The sequence below is a fragment of the Poecilia reticulata genome, linkage group LG21, assembly GCF_000633615.1.
Source record: "Poecilia reticulata strain Guanapo linkage group LG21, Guppy_female_1.0+MT, whole genome shotgun sequence".
Lineage (NCBI taxonomy): Eukaryota > Metazoa > Chordata > Actinopteri > Cyprinodontiformes > Poeciliidae > Poecilia > Poecilia reticulata.
The window spans coordinates 8,944,655-8,960,835 of record NC_024351.1 but is presented as its reverse complement, the minus strand read 5'-3'; the positions used below and the strand labels follow the sequence as shown (position 1 = coordinate 8,960,835).

At 41.0% G+C, this 16,181-nt stretch overlaps 1 protein-coding gene across 9 annotated transcripts in view; it reads left to right on the top strand.

Annotated features, from left to right (window-relative positions):
* Window positions 1-16,181, top strand: part of syne1a (spectrin repeat containing, nuclear envelope 1a) — a 146,447-nt gene that overhangs the window by 96,991 nt on the left and 33,275 nt on the right. For 8 of the 9 annotated variants that reach the window (XM_017302163.1, XM_017302170.1, XM_017302166.1 and 5 more), the window contains 19 exons: window positions 79-416; window positions 531-675; window positions 797-1,015; window positions 2,336-2,622; window positions 2,781-2,946; window positions 3,088-3,243; window positions 3,318-3,470; window positions 3,876-4,058; window positions 5,179-5,316; window positions 5,589-5,774; window positions 6,588-6,710; window positions 6,816-6,998; window positions 8,051-8,194; window positions 10,112-10,342; window positions 12,033-12,176; window positions 13,800-13,913; window positions 14,594-14,755; window positions 15,057-15,251; window positions 15,350-15,523. In XM_017302163.1, coding sequence (XP_017157652.1) covers window positions 79-416; window positions 531-675; window positions 797-1,015; window positions 2,336-2,622; window positions 2,781-2,946; window positions 3,088-3,243; window positions 3,318-3,470; window positions 3,876-4,058; window positions 5,179-5,316; window positions 5,589-5,774; window positions 6,588-6,710; window positions 6,816-6,998; window positions 8,051-8,194; window positions 10,112-10,342; window positions 12,033-12,176; window positions 13,800-13,913; window positions 14,594-14,755; window positions 15,057-15,251; window positions 15,350-15,523 — 3,441 coding nt within the window. The remainder of the gene's footprint in view (window positions 1-78; window positions 417-530; window positions 676-796; window positions 1,016-2,335; window positions 2,623-2,780; window positions 2,947-3,087; window positions 3,244-3,317; window positions 3,471-3,875; window positions 4,059-5,178; window positions 5,317-5,588; window positions 5,775-6,587; window positions 6,711-6,815; window positions 6,999-8,050; window positions 8,195-10,111; window positions 10,343-12,032; window positions 12,177-13,799; window positions 13,914-14,593; window positions 14,756-15,056; window positions 15,252-15,349; window positions 15,524-16,181) is intronic. The other variant, XM_017302167.1, reaches the window with a different exon arrangement.

The following is a 16,181-nucleotide window of genomic DNA, read 5'->3' as shown; positions in this document are numbered from 1 at the left end:
AGTAATTCAATGTGTCACGTAAATCAGAGCTTCGATCCGGGACTTCAGTTTAATTAAGCAATCTTCTACATTTTCTAGCTGGCACTGGATCAAGCTCTCAGTCTGGTCCAGAGGCACCGCTTATCTTTGCAGTACATGCAGGAATGGCTGGACAATGTTTCCACTTTGCTCCATGAGGCCAGATCGGGGGTGGAGATTGAAAACCGCAAAGACTGCATGCAAAATCTGGAAGAAATTTTAGCCCAGGAGAAGAACTTCACAACTTCTGCAGAGGAGATAAGGACCCTGGATTCTCTGCTGGTCGATTTTGTGGCGGCAGGAGAGTTGAAACAGATCAGGACAAAGACTCAGTCGATGCAGCAGATCAAGGAAGAAGTCGCACAGCAAGTGGACGCTTACAGAGAAGTGTTGCAGAGGTATTTCCCTCTGGAATAAAAACAGCATCTTTGAATTGGATCGAATTTTGTTTCTAATATTAAACATTTGATTTAATGCTAATGAAGCCATGCCACGTCTACATATTTTCCCAGGTGTGATGCATCGTGGAGCTCGTTTCAACACTCAAAAGAGATGCTGGTTGAACAGATGGATGATTTAGAAAGCAAAACATCTGAATTCACGACAGCAAAAGCTCTCAGCATCCACGAAGTAGAGGATAAGTGTCGAAGACAGGAGGTGGGGAACCACATCTTAATGTTTATCTTGATTAAAAATCCTACCGATATATTTTTATAAAATTTTAGCTCTAACTGAGAACATATTCATTGTTGAAGTTTGTTTTATTTTTTTGCTGCAGTCTCTCGTGACTCAGATTGACGTGCTGGAGGTGCCTTTGAGTGCTTTGAAGGAGAGTGCTGCAAAGCTGGATCGAATCACGTCTGAGTCCAGCAAAGTTCTCACTCGTCACATTGTGTCATCGCTATGGCAACGGTGGACACTGCTCCGTAGCGTGGCCCGAGCCCAGGAGAGGGCGCTGGAGGACGCTGCCAGGGAATGGAGGAACTTCATCGAAAAGGTCGGAGGAAAAACTTGAATTTAATATTCTCACCATTCCTGTTTTCTTCATTAGTAGCATAGAGATCAAATCGCTCTGATGAGCAGGAGCCGGTAAACTAAAGCTGAATGGCATGAAGTGTTGTCGCACATTATGCTCATTTGAAGTACAACTTAATTACAGATGAAATTGTCATTGTAATATTCAACAGTACTTTTGCAATCAAGTTTTCAGATGCAGACCTATAGCAATACATTTTTCCCATGTTAAAAGGAACTAGAGTTTGTTTTCGTTGTTTAATTGTAGAATATATGAAAATATCTGCCATTGATTCAGGGTTTTTTTTTCTAGAGAAGTATCAATTGTTCACTTCTACATTTTTGTCAGAATAACTAAGTTGTACTGTTTACAAGAAAATTATTTGCTACAATGGAAATTTCTCTGATAGCGTTTCTGTAGTCTGTTTTACCCGATCAGTCAGTGACCATGAACTTACTGGATAAAAGCTCATTACTGTCCCAAAATTACATTTAGCTTTTTTTTTATTTTTGCTTTTGCTACTATTTCAAACCAGGAACATTTTCTGTGTTTGTCCAAATCTACTCACACAAGCAGATAGTTGGCTAACTTTAAATCGGTTCTTCACAGTAACATTGTGCTATTATCATGAAGCCCCAGCGTGAATAACTGGACTCAGAATAGATCTGGCCAATGGATAAGAATGAATTTTATTGTTGGAAGCTTTTCACACAACAATCAAGTTGCCTGCCGCTCATCTAACTGTTGCTGCAGATTTTGGGTCAAACGCAGTAACGGCTGAAACCAGTTGGTGGGCTGTGATGTAACTTCAGGCGGCCGGCCAGCGGCGTCTTCCTGCCAAAACAGTGTGTCACGAAGTGTTTTCCCGCCTTTTGACCTAATTTGAGCTCAGACTCTGTCAGCTCCCACAGATTCCCACAAAGGAGTGTTTCTGAAAGGGAAAGGAAGTCAGACTGAGGGAATGATCACTTCCTCATATGTGGCACATTCCTGTTGTCCACTGGGTTTTTTTCCCCTCCTTTGTTTGTCTCAACATGATGTCATTTGCTGCAGTCTTTATGTTTGTTAAATGGTTAAAAACATTTTAGGGTTTGCTTAAATGTAGAAATTAAACAAAATATAAAACAAAGTATTACCTTTAATGTTTTACGTAAGAAGCACACCTTAAGTAGGGATGTCAGAGAATATTCTAACCACTTTTTGTGCGTGTCCAAGCAAACATGAGATTTTTTTTGTACAGTTATAAACAGATAATGGTCTTATTTAGTTGATTCAATCGATTTAACCCTTCCTGTACTTTAGATGGAGAAGGTGAGCTCTGTATCCAAAGACCTCCATAGTCGTGTGCCAGACAGCACCGTTGAGAAGGCCGCCACCAGGGCGGCGCTGCAGAGCCTGCTGGAATACCACGACTCCTTCAGCCAAGAGGTGGAGAGGGAGCAGTCCAGCCTTGCCCTGTTGGTGCAACAAACCCGTTGTCTTAGAGGAGAGGCCGAGAAGGAGGCGGTGACGGAGAAGAAGACGGAGAACGGACATGAAGACACGCCGTGCCTGCAGAAGATCAGACACATGCAGGAGCAATATGATAGGTCAGTGATAACGTGTAACCGCCATGTATCACTGTGGGGATGGTGCGTTCAGGGTGACGTGCACTAATATTTTTGTGCCACGCTGGTGTTTAAAAAGTTTAAAATGACTTTGTGTTAGTCTTTTGTCATGAAATATACATCTTTGGTGTGTTGTTTAGCCTGTTGTTGCAGGTGCGATCCAGCAGAACTCAGGTACACCAGGAGCTGAGGGAGAGAGAAGAGGTAGAGAAGGAGCTTGGCTTAGTCAAAGGCTGGATCCAAGACACCCGGGGCTTATTGCTGAGTCCCACTGCAGACTTAGACTCACTTCTGCATGAGCTGGAGGTACGCCACTGAACCTGCACAATACGTCCGCCTAAAACAGGCCACAAACCTCTGATTAGCTTTAATGTTAACACAGCAAATGTAAGCAGACATTAGTAAATGCGATTTGTTGCGCTGTGTGTGATCCTGTTTGTATTGCAGACTGCACACGGCGAGGTCATCAGCAGGCGTCAAAGTGTGGAGCGCATGACGGAGCTGCAGCAGTCCAAATATCAGGACCTGCAAGCTGGTCTGCCCTCTGAGCTCAGCATGCAGCTAGCTGAGGTTGCTCTTGCTTTGGGTTCTGCTGAAGATCAGGTAACCTCTTCACTTAGCCTTCTTTAAAAGTTAGATTAAATGTTGTTGACGTTTACCATTGTGTGTCATTGTAGGTTCAGGCTAGGGAAAGGGAGGTGCAGCAGACCAGGGATGTGAAAGAGGACTTCAGCTACAGACTTCAGGACACTGAGACGAAGCTGAAGACCATCACAATGAAACTAGAAGAAAAGAGCGCCGACCTGGAGGAGGCCAAGGAAGAGACCAAAGTAATCAGACAGACAGATTGACTAATTAGCAAGCAATTAACCCCAGTTCAGCTGGCTATTCATTCTGCAGGTGTTGGGGTTAATGTGTGTGAGAGAATTGGAATGGTTTGAACTGGATTCAGCCGACCCACTTCAGGAAGCACAACACCAAATGGGATTTTAAACCCCTCCATTCTGTTCTTCATCTTGTCGTCTTACCATTACTCTTGTATTAGTGGAAATTTTCCAGTAAAAGCACAACTACTAAATCTGTGGTTTTCTGTTTGGCAGTTGATCTATTTAGCTTTTATTCTGGTCCATAAGCTTCCCATCTTTGTCTTATTGTTCTCTCTGACTGACCTTGACCTCTATATGTGTGTCTCAAATGTTTTTGGTTCCTTATTTTATTCCTTTTCTTGTCTCCAGGCTCTCTGTGAAGAGTGTGAATCCTGTGGTGGCTCTCTGGCAGAGTTGGGCGTTGCTGTTCAGGAGTTCGGAGAGCAGAACCCGCTGCTGAGTAAGCAGCTCGGCGGTGCTGTGGTGAAACTAACAGAGCTGCAGCGTCAAACTGCACAGCAGGCTCAGGACAAAGTCAACAGACTCAAGAAGGTGAGAGGTTTCCTCAGTCAATCGGATTTATTTATAGGAACAGACTTTATAGAGATTAGTATGACACTGCTTTACGAAGGTTAGAAACAAAGAAACAAGCCTGACAGGACATTTGGAATAAATTAAAATAAAGAGAACTACAACATATACATATCTATACAATTTTGAAACCAAACTGCAGTTCTTTTACTATGAGGAACTATCAGAGGCTTTACTTTAAGTATAAGTCAAATAAAGACATATTTAAAAAATTACACTTATCTATGAAAAAAATAAAAAATAGTAGAAACTATGAAAGGCATAATAATCAAATAAAAAATATGTGAAATATGTTAAAATAAAACACATGTACTAGATTTAAAAAAAATATAATTTAACCCTAGAATGTCGGACGTGTATTTTTCACAAGAAATTCCTGATATTTCTTCTGTCTCTTTTAACAAAGTTGCTGTTTTACTGAAAACTTGATGCATCAAATCCTATGCTTCTCTTCTGCCCTCTGGTGAAGGATTTAAGCATGACATGTAGCAAGTGCTTGATTTACTTAATGCCCAAAATGGCATTAAGTTCTTACTTGGAAAAGTTACAGACAATAAAATGTAAAAAAATATAATGTGTTTATCAGTTATGATACATAAGGTATGCAGATATATTTTGTAGGTTAGTGCATAAGTTAGTGCATTGTTTAATTTATATCAATAAAAAACTACAAAGCACGTATGGCTTCCTGAAAATCCAGGGAGAAATACATTTTGATTAAGAATTTGACATTTATACATATTTTAAATGGTCAATATGTTTAGAATTTTCTGGCTATTTGTTTTAGCAGCACTAAAAAGGATTAATTTAGTTTTAAAGATATTAAATCTTTCAGCTGCTCTCAAACGCATGTAGTGCATTTATGCTCTTCTTAGGAAAGCAGAGCACTACATTAGTCAGTTTTACTTATGAATGTATGTATTATTCTCTGCTTTGGATTGAGAAACAGTCCAACTCTGGCAATGTGCTTCAGATGATAAACCCTCCTGAAAGAGATAAACCCTTTGTATATGGTGGTATAGTACACAGTCTTGGTATTTTATGTTGGTTGTATCAAATAGCTTTCCTTCTGTTTGTGCAGGCAGAGAAACTTGTGGAGGAATATCACAACATGAAGGCTTTCATCTTGGCCTGGATAGAGAAAGCAGAGGATCTGGTCTCTGGTAACATCGTCTGGAGCTCTGCGACGCAGCTGCAGGAGCAAATTCGTTCCCACCAGGTGAGTCTCTTGAGTCCCACCTGCTGGACCACAAGAAACGTAAAGCTACTTGCATCACATTTATGATGTTTTTCCTTAAAAACACTGCATTTCTTTTCCACATCAGCCTTATTAATCTGAAAATACTCAAAGCAGCAGCTAATTAGACTCACTTTATGATTTCCTAGGAAGTGTCTCGGTAAACGCTACGTTGGCTGACCTTAATTAGTATAATTGCCCGACACAATAACCTCCCTTCTTTGACGTCTAATTTATTGGTCTTGTGATGACAGGCGTTGCTGCGGGAGTGTCGCGGTCTCCATGGCGACTTGGAGGCGATGGGGGAGAGGGAGGGGCAGCTGGTGGACGTGTTGCACATGGAGGGATGGAGCCAGCAGGTGAAACACCTCAGCAGACGCACAGAGGAGCTGCAGCAGTTGGCCAAGACCCGATTCCAGAGTCTCCAGGATGCAGCTAAAGTAAAAAGCTTTTACATGTATTCACTCTTAAAAATGTGACCATCTATTTTCCAAGCTCTGACAGTCTGGGGGAAATTTCACAGCATCAAAATCCACTGCTGCACTAACAGAAAGCAAGCCTGTGTGAAAATGACAATTGCTCCCCAAGTGTATGAAATTTCTGTGAATATAAACCATCTTAGAAAGTTTTTGTGCAAACATTTAATATTTCCTCAAGAATCGCAAACAATTAAATTAGAAAGATTTGTTAATGTAGTTTTCCTTGTTCTATAGTGAAATTGCAAGAGTCAGACACTTCCTCCTTAGGGATGTGATTAAAATCTGTTAAACAAAATGTGCAATGAAATTTGGCCAACTTACAGTTTAGTAAATTTGGTAAAAGGTTTGCACCCTTCTCAAATCTCTGTGACAACATTGCCCCCTTCAGGCTTTTCAGAATATAGCACGGTCATAATTAAGCAGCGCAAATCCACGACTCTAATCTGGTCAGTGTACAGCTGAAATCCAGATTATAGTCTTTTGTTTAGTCGTACTAATGACAATGTGCATTTGACACATTTTATATTGCATCTTTATGTATTTATTTTTTTAAACAACCCAGATCAAAAAAAGACACTGTCACTTCTAAATACTGCTAATTAAATGCATTCTTGCATCCCTAGTAACATTTGGATAAATCTCTTATTCCTGTTCTAAACTTGAAAAGAGCCAGCATCGATGAAACGTATTCACCTCAATGAGGAGGGTCTGCAGATTCATGGGAGGAACTGTGTGTGGCTCAGCTTGATTCGTCGTTTCCGTGTCTCTCTCCAGGACATGCTGCGTCTCGAGGCGGAGGTGAAGAGCCTGCATGCCGCTGTCGATCAGATCCAGGTCGCGCTCGCTTCTCCTGATCTCAACAAGCTCAGCCTCAGGGAGCAGCTCACGCAGCGACAGGTTCCTACACTGAATTCACTGATTTTATTCAGAGATGCTTTATGTTACATGTCTTTCTTTATTACATACGTATAAATGCTTCCTACTCTCTCACTCTCTTCCAAGCTTCTCCTGGTGGATATGGAGGGCTTTAAGCAGCAGGTGGCTTCAGTGCAGCAGTGTCAGAGCGCCCTCCGGCTGCCTGAGGAGGTAGTGGCCAGTCTGCCTATCTGCCGCACAGCTCAGTCTCTGCAGCAAGAGGCCAGCCAGCTGCAGCACACAACCATTCAGCAGTGCAACATCCTACAGGTAGACGACGCTTTAAAAAAAATTTTTTTTACCTTTATTTCACACAAAATACTCACAGCAGAACAGAAAAAATTTGCACTAATAAACAAATGAATCAGTTAAAAGATTCCTCTGTTAAAACATTTACAGACAGATGATTCCGTCTCCAAATCAATAGGAACAGCCTTAAAAATATTTAGTGACAGCAGCAACTTTAGGTTCACATATTCTGCATGAAGATGGAGCAGAAAACTTCTGAAAAGTAATTTAATTTCATGCTGTCTGGTTGATTTAAAGTTACAGTTCATATATATATTAGATAAGTGACTGTATTATAAAAAAACATCATGTGACCTATGCAGCCTAAGCTTCGTTGTTTTTCTGTATCATTGGCTGTTCATAGAGTAGCCATTGCTCTAAATTCCTGCTAGTGTCTCAACAGACCTTTTCAGGAATGTTTGTTTTCTTTTGGCCCCCATCAGGGTCATATTTACTTTCAGCCTTTTGGTTGTGGACAGTTTTTTTTATCAAGTGAATAGTAGTGGTTATTTAGAAGATGACTTGAGTCTCTGAGCCATTTCATACTAAATGCATCATTTTCAACGAGGTAAAGCCATAAATCTACAAAACGGTTTCTTATTGAGATAGAAACGCCAATCTTACCAAAACTGGAATTTAAATTGTAAATATTAAAAATAGCAAAGTAACTAAGATTTTTGTTATCAAATCTTGGAAATTGAAAGCCTTGAAAAAGCATTTTATCATACTACACCTCATACTTCTGTCTTTTTTTATTGGGATATCTTATAGGATCAATAAAAAGTAGTACATAATTGGGAAGAAAAAGGAAAAGTATATGTTGTTACTTTATATTTTAAAAAAAATTTAAATCTCAATAGTGTGGTGTGTCTTTATATCCTGCTGTAAACCTGTTCTTCTCAAGATTCTGAAAGTAAGCACACTAAAGATTCGATATTTCAGGTTTATACAGATGAAACAGAAATACATATTTATTTAAACTGCATGTCATCATGATTTTTCAAACTAAAGTGTCACATTTTGCCCTTTAACAGGAGGCGGTGGTTCAGTACGAGCAGTATGAGCTGGAAGTCAGGAACCTCCAGAGATTAATCGAGGATGCTCATCGCATCATTCAGGACAGACCCGTTTCTACCAACAACATCCAGGAGCTTCAGGCTCAGATTCACCACCATGAGGTATTTCTTGATTTCTGTGCCCATTTAAGTGCTCGGAGACAGTTTTGCACATTTTTGCACATAAAGTTGAATGCAACCAACTCCCTCCAGAAGTTTCCACTTTAGTAAACAGAGTCTTCTAGTTAGCAGACTCTGCTAACTAGAAGCAGAGTCTGCTTCTAGTTAGCAGACTAACTAGAAGCAGACTCTGCTTCTAGTTAGTCTAGAAGCAGTCTAGAACAGTATTTTAGAAATACTGTCAGTATTTTAGAAATACTGTCAGTATTTCTAAAATACTGACAGAATTTTAGAAAATAGCTAAAATTCTGTCAGATCACAATGGCTGCAAGCAGTATTTTTCAAAACTTCCAACAGATCTCATTTTGGTTTATATTGCTGAGTTATTTTAACAGATAAATATTCTGTGATAAACAGACCTGGCTACATGTTTACAGTCTTTTTCCAGCTGGAATGTAAATCTCTGTGCTAATCTCTAGTCCTTGGCAACCTCTTAAAGGTTTTCTTCCAGGATTGTCCTGCGATTGTCGACTCTTGAATTTTCTCACAATGAAGAAAAACGTCCCCTCATCATGGTGCTGCCAAAATCATTTTTCACACCACGTTGTGTTGACCTGTCACGTAAAATCCAAATTAAAAACTTTGAAATTGGTGGCTGTAACAGGACAAAAAGTCGACTGGTTACAAATGAAGAACATCAAAGAACTGAGAGCAAATCGGGAACTTGAGTCATTCTATGTATTTCCTTTACTTTTGCCGCACTTACTCTAAAAAAGAGAAGTTGCATTACTGCATCTTAAATAAAACTGAGTCAGACTGCATTCGGTCATCCAGATGTTCTAATTTTAGTAATGTGAAGTAAAAAACTCTAGCACTCATTATGTGACATGGAGAACTTAATTCAATGCTCTGTCAGAGCAGTTCTATCTTGTGAGGGGATTGTGAACAATGACATTCCTTTCTTATCTGATGGTTCCTGCACCTACGTATATCTGCCTCGGTAGATGAATCTGAGCTTTTCAAACATCCTGCTTTTTGTTGTATTTTCTCTTAGCCTCGTCAAGCTTGTTTGATGTTTCATGCAGAGCAAAGGTCGAGTCAGAAAACGGGTCAAATCTCCTCACGCTGGAAGACATTTTTATTGCATTTGATAGATTTATATATTCTCTATGACTGATAAAGAAGTTCCGCTTTCCACCTCAGTTTGACAGTATGATTATGTCCAAGTTTGATCTTTAAGCTGAGCTGCAACTCTGCTGGCCCTTTCAGTCACGTGACGTGTTTATCGGTGCATTGACCATCTGTGGTGCAGAGGGAGCAGAAGGAGGAGGAGGAGAGCTGGAGGAGGAGCTGTAATTTGATTCCCGCTCTGTCATCCTCCGTCCCCTGAGCAGCCCCTCTCTCCTTGCAGCTCCCTTTTGTTAACAGGAATGCGCTCTGCCGACAGGCGGAGACGGGAAGCGGCAGGCGAAGGAAAGGGGGCGGGGAGTTTAGGAGTGAGATCACTTCCTGTTTTCTCTCCCTTGCCATTTGTGTATATGTGTACAAGAGGGAGTGTCTGAGGGATTTTGAAGTATTTCTGCAAGGGTCTCTGCCTCAACCGAACATCCTGTCGGCTCAGCTTCACTAACCGATCTGAGTCAGGCGCCTCTGTGCTGCTCTGATTGGCTCAGAGACGCAGAGAGGGGGGAAAACTGAGAGAGGCAGTTCTGTTCCCTTTGTACACTTATCCACGCTGTGAAGCCGAAAGAGTCCGAGGAGAGGAGAGAATGAGTCAGGCCAAAGCAACTCTTCCTTTCATCAGGACCCTGCCGTAACCAGGAGCTCTTGATCGTCTGCTGCGGGCTGAACCTTACTCTCCCGATCCTCGGAGAGGGGGGTTGGTGATGATCCGTTCTCTTTGGGGGAATGTTTTGACAGGAGCTTACCCTAAAGATCCGTGGCTACCAGGAGCAGATCGCCTCGCTCCACTCCAAGTGCAAGATGCTGACGGTGAAGGCCAAGCACGCCACCATGCTCCTGACCGTCACCGAGGTGGAGGGCCTGTCGGATGGCGTGGAGGAGCTGAGCGACGAGGAGCTGGCCAGCGTCGTGGGAAACGCCGGCTCAGCTGCAAGCAAGCAACTTCCAGCCCACCCCTCTGTCGTTATGGTGAGTGAGAACGCTTCTTGACCCGATACACTCAGAGTGACGAATCTGTGAAGAAATTCCACACTGCTCTTTGGAAAGTGTGGGTTTTTTTGTTTTTGTTTTTTTTTGTCCAAGATGACTACGCTGAAAGCTCCTAAACTAGTAGTGACTATGCTAAATTACAGTTTGGAAAGATACTTGGCTAGTAATTTGCTTCAAATTCCCTCCTTCAACTCTTCCATGGATGCATTACTTCAGTTTCTTCAGGCAATCTCAGACTCGCTGATCAGAGTTCTGCAAATATCTGTTGCAGAACTTTTCCACCTTGGTGGAAATGCACTCCAAATAAAAATACTTTATTGTATCAGGCTTAACACTTCCAAGTGATAGTGACAGAGAGAGGGCAAAGGTCTACAGGCTTCTGATCATAAAAATAGAGCTTTTATTTTAGAAGGTGCACTTGGAAAGTCACCCACAAATATAAATATTTTCTCAAAGTTAACATCTAGTTAGAAGTGTTAAAATGCATTAGACTGTAGCTGCCTGGGGAAGATTCAGCATTAATATCACCAAGGCTCATCTCTACCTTCTTAGGTACCTGAACTTTTGCACAAAACAAAACAGAAATCTAATTTTTGTTATACAAATGTATTGTTTCCTTTCTTCCTTTACCTCCATATTAGCCTGAAACTGAGTGCCTAAGCAGAAGAATATTTTTTCCTTTATAATTATTCTCCTCTATTGTTTTTTCCTGCATGTTTCTCAGGCGTTCATATACCTTTTTTTGCTTCCTTGCCTTGTCACCGTTGTTTTGATGTATTTAGTCTCCACAGGCCAGGAAACAGGATATGACTGAATCTGAGTATTTCATGAACAGCTTTCAAGTCTGGTACTGGTGGTGACTGGAAGTGCATGTTTTACCATAAGCTTTCTTCTTTTCTTTTTGTCTCTCAGTCGTGTATATTTTAGAGTCATTGTATAAAACGGTTGAAAAGCTTTCGTTCCGATGCAGTCTGTTGCTTTTCATTGCGTCATAAACCCAGGGCAAGACAAAAAAAAAAAAAACATCCTTTGATTGTGCTGATGTCCTGAGTCAGTAGGCTGAGTTTTATATGCTTGACTCACATTTCAGCTGAAGCATGCAGGCACGCTGGTTCTAAGACAACTGCCACTGCTTTACGCTCCTCGTTAGCTGCTCTTGGCTAAGCCTTAGACATTTTTCATCAAAGATAACACTAACCTATTGTTGATTGTACTTCTTCATCAAATACAGTGTTTCTACAGAAAAAGAGGCTTTTGTGGTTCTGTAACCGTTACTCTACAGTATGTGGGTGTGTGGTGTGAACAATCACTGAGCGTAAACCTGCAGCGTGTGTCAGCTTCCGGGTGGAGGCCATTCCTTCACCCCGTTCTGTAATTTCAGTCATTTTCACTGGGATCTGGTGTGTGTGCAGACATACTGCAGTGTTTTATTTCAGTACCAGTAATCTGACCATATCAGTGTGATATTTAATTATTTAACACCTTGTTAATCCTTGCAAAGCCCTACCCTGTTAATTTTTATGCTTTCTCTTTATCTCCCTCTTTATTTTTACCTCTCTCCCCTGTTTTGATGTGGCTCTTTTCTGTTGTTTCCCCTCTTGCCCTGTTCTCCCCTCGCATGCTTTTGTTTCATGTGTTTTTTGGTGTGCGGTTGCATATCTGTGGTCAGATGACAGCCGGGCGCTGCCACACACTCCTCTCCCCCGTGACAGAGGAGTCAGGGGAGGAGGGCACCAACAGCGAGGTCTCCTCTCCCCCTGCCTGCCGCTCCCCCTCTCCCGGGGCTAACGCTGCTGACATTCCTCTTAACCAGGTACTCGCAAATCCCACCCCGGTAATCCTCATCCTGCCCAGCTTCCATTACTCACCAACCACCATCTGTTTCAGATGCAACTGCAGAAACATTTGAAATTCCCGTAGAATAAAAACTGTGTAAGTGTCAAATTGAATGGTTCATCCATCGGGGTTTATGTATAAATAGGAAGTGAGGTTCAAAAAGTACTTATTATCTTACCTGGAGTAGATAACTCATCATAAATCCAGATTAGCTTGGACCTGGAAGCTAAAGCTAACTGCTTAGCTAAAGGAATAAAAACCAAATCGCACTTCTACCATCTTTAACAAATTAGTTTTAAAAATCATCATAGCAGGGGATGAAAATATAATTTTATGAGGATTTCAACATTGAAATTAATGGTTATTTACAGAGAAGGTTGTAATTATTTACGTCTGATGTTTTAAACCGTGTGTCACCAGATATTTCCCTGTGTGAAATGTGCACAGAAAATATAACAAAAAAAGTATCTTCAGTGGGAGAAACTACCTCATATGAAAGTTAGGAAGTGTAAAAATTAATAAAATACCACACTTATATAGGATATTTTTTGTTTCTTGCACTGCTGTTTCTGTAAGCTTCTGTTCTTTGTTGCAGTGTTTTGGTTGTAGAGCTTTTTGCAGTCTTATTATATCTGGTCAGAAACTGTTTCTGAGTCTGGACGTTTTGGCCTGGATGCAACACATCCTCCCTTTAGAAGGGATAACCTTGATAACCTTTATGACATTTTTGAAATTACAGTTGTTAAAAGTCTAGATGTCTGCTCTGACTCGGCTCCCCTCTCAATTTTTAGCTTGGATAAAGAAGAATGAAGAATGTTGTAGCGATTAGCTTGTTTTTAATCCAACTTTGGTGCTGTGTTTTAAAAATGAAGAATGTAAGAATGCTTAATATTTGAGTAGAAAGGTGTTTTTTCTCCATTCATTTTTTTACTCTCCTCTATAACCTGATATCCATCACCAACGCAGCTGTTGTTTGATTCACCTGTAGATCATCTGCTGCGTCCTTCTTTCTTTATTATATCAGCATTGTCTTTGTCCTAATATTTATTTTTTGCCATCTGTGTTTTGCTGTATCAAGGCTTTGAATCAGACCCAACATGACATTAACACTGCAGTTGTATTATTCTGTCATTACCTATGATATTCAGTTTACTGAACTGAGAGCAGAAGAGCCGATAAGGTCAATAACAAGACCTTATCGGCTTATTATTGCAGGAAAGTGTCATGACTGTAACCTTATTTAATGAGCCTGTGGCAGGATGCTGCTTAGACAACAGGAAAGACACCGACAGATTTATCTCACAGCAAGGTAGTCCCTGTAGACTTAAATTCTCACAAATACTCCCTTTGTGTTTGTATAACCGTGTCCACTAACCATTAACTTGTGACTCTGGTTTTGCAAAGTTTCTACCTTAACCTCCCAGGGAAATGCGCAGGTCTGAAAAGCTTTAGTCATTTTTTCAGAGCTATTTTGGGCACAAAATGTTTGTTAAAATCTGTTGTTGGCTGCATGTCTAGGAATGTGAGGACACATTGGAATACCATATGCCATTGTAGTACCACATTTAACATTTGTGCTTGTTGTGTTGCTGTGCCGTAGGGTCGGAGCTCGCTAAGCAGAGCGCCGCTCCAGGAGCTGTACGACCCGTCAATGGAGACAAGTGCTGCTAACTTGGACGACCTGCAGAGATCCTGGGAAACTCTGAAGAATGTGGTATGGGATGTCTTCAGCTTCATCTAGCTGGATACAATCAAATGTGGAACGACTAATTGTCTTTTACACCACAAACTTGGAATACATTTCAACAAATCTAAAGGTGGAGCTGGATGATGATTTAACAAGAGTTCCTGCATTGAAAAGCACAACTTTATACCTAATACCTGTAGATATTACTGTCGCCATTCTGATTCTGTGTTATTACTACACAATAGGTTAGTAATAATAGATCCGGTGTGAGAATTTATTAAAATAAAACCTCTTAGTTCTTAAAATTAGAAACCTAAACTATCAGATGCTTTTAGTCAGTAGTGGAAAAAATGTATTGACCCATAATTTTTTATAATATTGGAACTACAGAATAAATGTAAGTTGAGCATTTGTGATCAGTGTTTGGTAACTTTTACTTTTTAATTTAATTCTTTGGGAGAAGTAGATTTTGCCAAAAACTACTGTGACATTAAATGGAGCCATGTAAAAAAAGATTGAGCTTTTTAAAAACTCAAAGTGGGTTGTCACTTGGTGTTTTATCTGGATAATAACTCCAAACATGACACCAAATCAACACAGAAGTGGTGACACAAAAACAACATAACAGTCTACAGTCTCCAATTCTTTAAGATTAGTTCTTTTCTTAATCCTCATTTTTTTCCCCCCTTATTTATCTCTTACCACAGATAAGTGAGAAGCAGAAAAGCCTGTATGAAGCCCTGGAGAGGCAGCAACACTATCAGGAATCCCTCCAGTCCATTTCCACCAAGATGGAGTCCATCGAAGGGACCCTGAACGAGGGCCTGGAACCCAACAAGACCCCTGAGAGCCAAATGGCAGCCCACCAGGTTAGAAAGAAATATTTGGCTTCCTAGCTGAAATCCTGAAAAGCAAAATGCAGTGCAGAAATTATTGTAAATGTTGTGAGAAAACAAAACAAGTCAGATATGTGAAATCAGATTAAAGGGACTGATATTGCACTACAAACTGCATGGCACCATTCTTCACTGCTATGCCAACATCACAGCTACAGCAGACAGTTTCTTTTTGCACTGCTATTGGGCAGTTTTCTCCCTGCTTTCTCACCGTCTTCCTCCCCTTCATTCAGTCCCGTCAGATTCTCACATTTCTCTGTCGCCATCTGCGCAGGCTCTTATGGACGAGATCCTGATGCTGCAGGATGAGATCGGCGAGCTGCAGGCTTGCTTCTCTGAAGAACTGGGAGACAACGACGGTGATGGGAAAGCTGGGGACCAAATGGCGCTGCGCTCCACTCTAACCGTACTGGGAGAAAGGATGGCCACTATTCGCATGAAGGCGTCTGGAAAGCGGCAGCTTTTAGAGGTAGAAGCCAGAAAATATTCCTGTCTGTGTTTGAATTTTTTATTTGTAATATATGCTCTGATCCTCACCTGGGAATCCGACATGGCTGACCTCTGTAGGAGAAACTGAGCGAACAGCTGGAGGAGCAGCGACAGGAGCAGGCGCTGCAGCGGTACCACAGCGAGGCGGAAGAGCTGGACCACTGGCTGCTCAGCACTCGGGCCACTCTCAGCTCTGCTCTTCAGCCCCAAAATGAAGACATGGACATGGAGGAGCAGCTCATCGACTGTCAGGTCAGACTCACGTTCCTGCCCTCTTCAGCATGAAACAGCCTGTACTTGATTTGTTCAGGTTTATAATTTACTGCTTTTCTTGCTCTTTCCTTCACGAAGGGGAAAAAAAATAAATTCAGATATATTAGGATATGCTTTCCTATGTTCATTAGAGAGTGAACTGTAACAAGTTAAACTGTTTGACTTCACTGTTCCAGAAATAAAATTTTTCCATTGTTTCACTCACCTGGTATGATGCTACTGTTGCTATTTTAGCCCAGCCTAAACTGCTAAATTAGAACAACTTTCTCCAAATTAGGGCAATGTATGAGCTCTGCTGAACATTGGTCCTCTTCTCATCCATGTTTCTTTTGTAACACATGCAAATAATAAAGTCAGTGTCTTTTTTTTCTATAGCTTAATCGTCCTTGCATTTGGTTTAAATTTGTCATTTATACAGTTGAACTACAATAATAAAGAGAAAAAAAAGTGAACACATCAGAAATTTGCAGAGGTGGGATGATGTTATGTATGAAACACTAAAAATAGGTATCAGGCGATGGCTATTGGAAGTCTATGCAAAGATTTGTGATTATTTGTTCAGTCAGGAGGATAAAGTAAGGAGAAATGTTTGAGTTTGGTAGCTTGGAAATCTAACAGACCGGTTCTCTGCTCATAT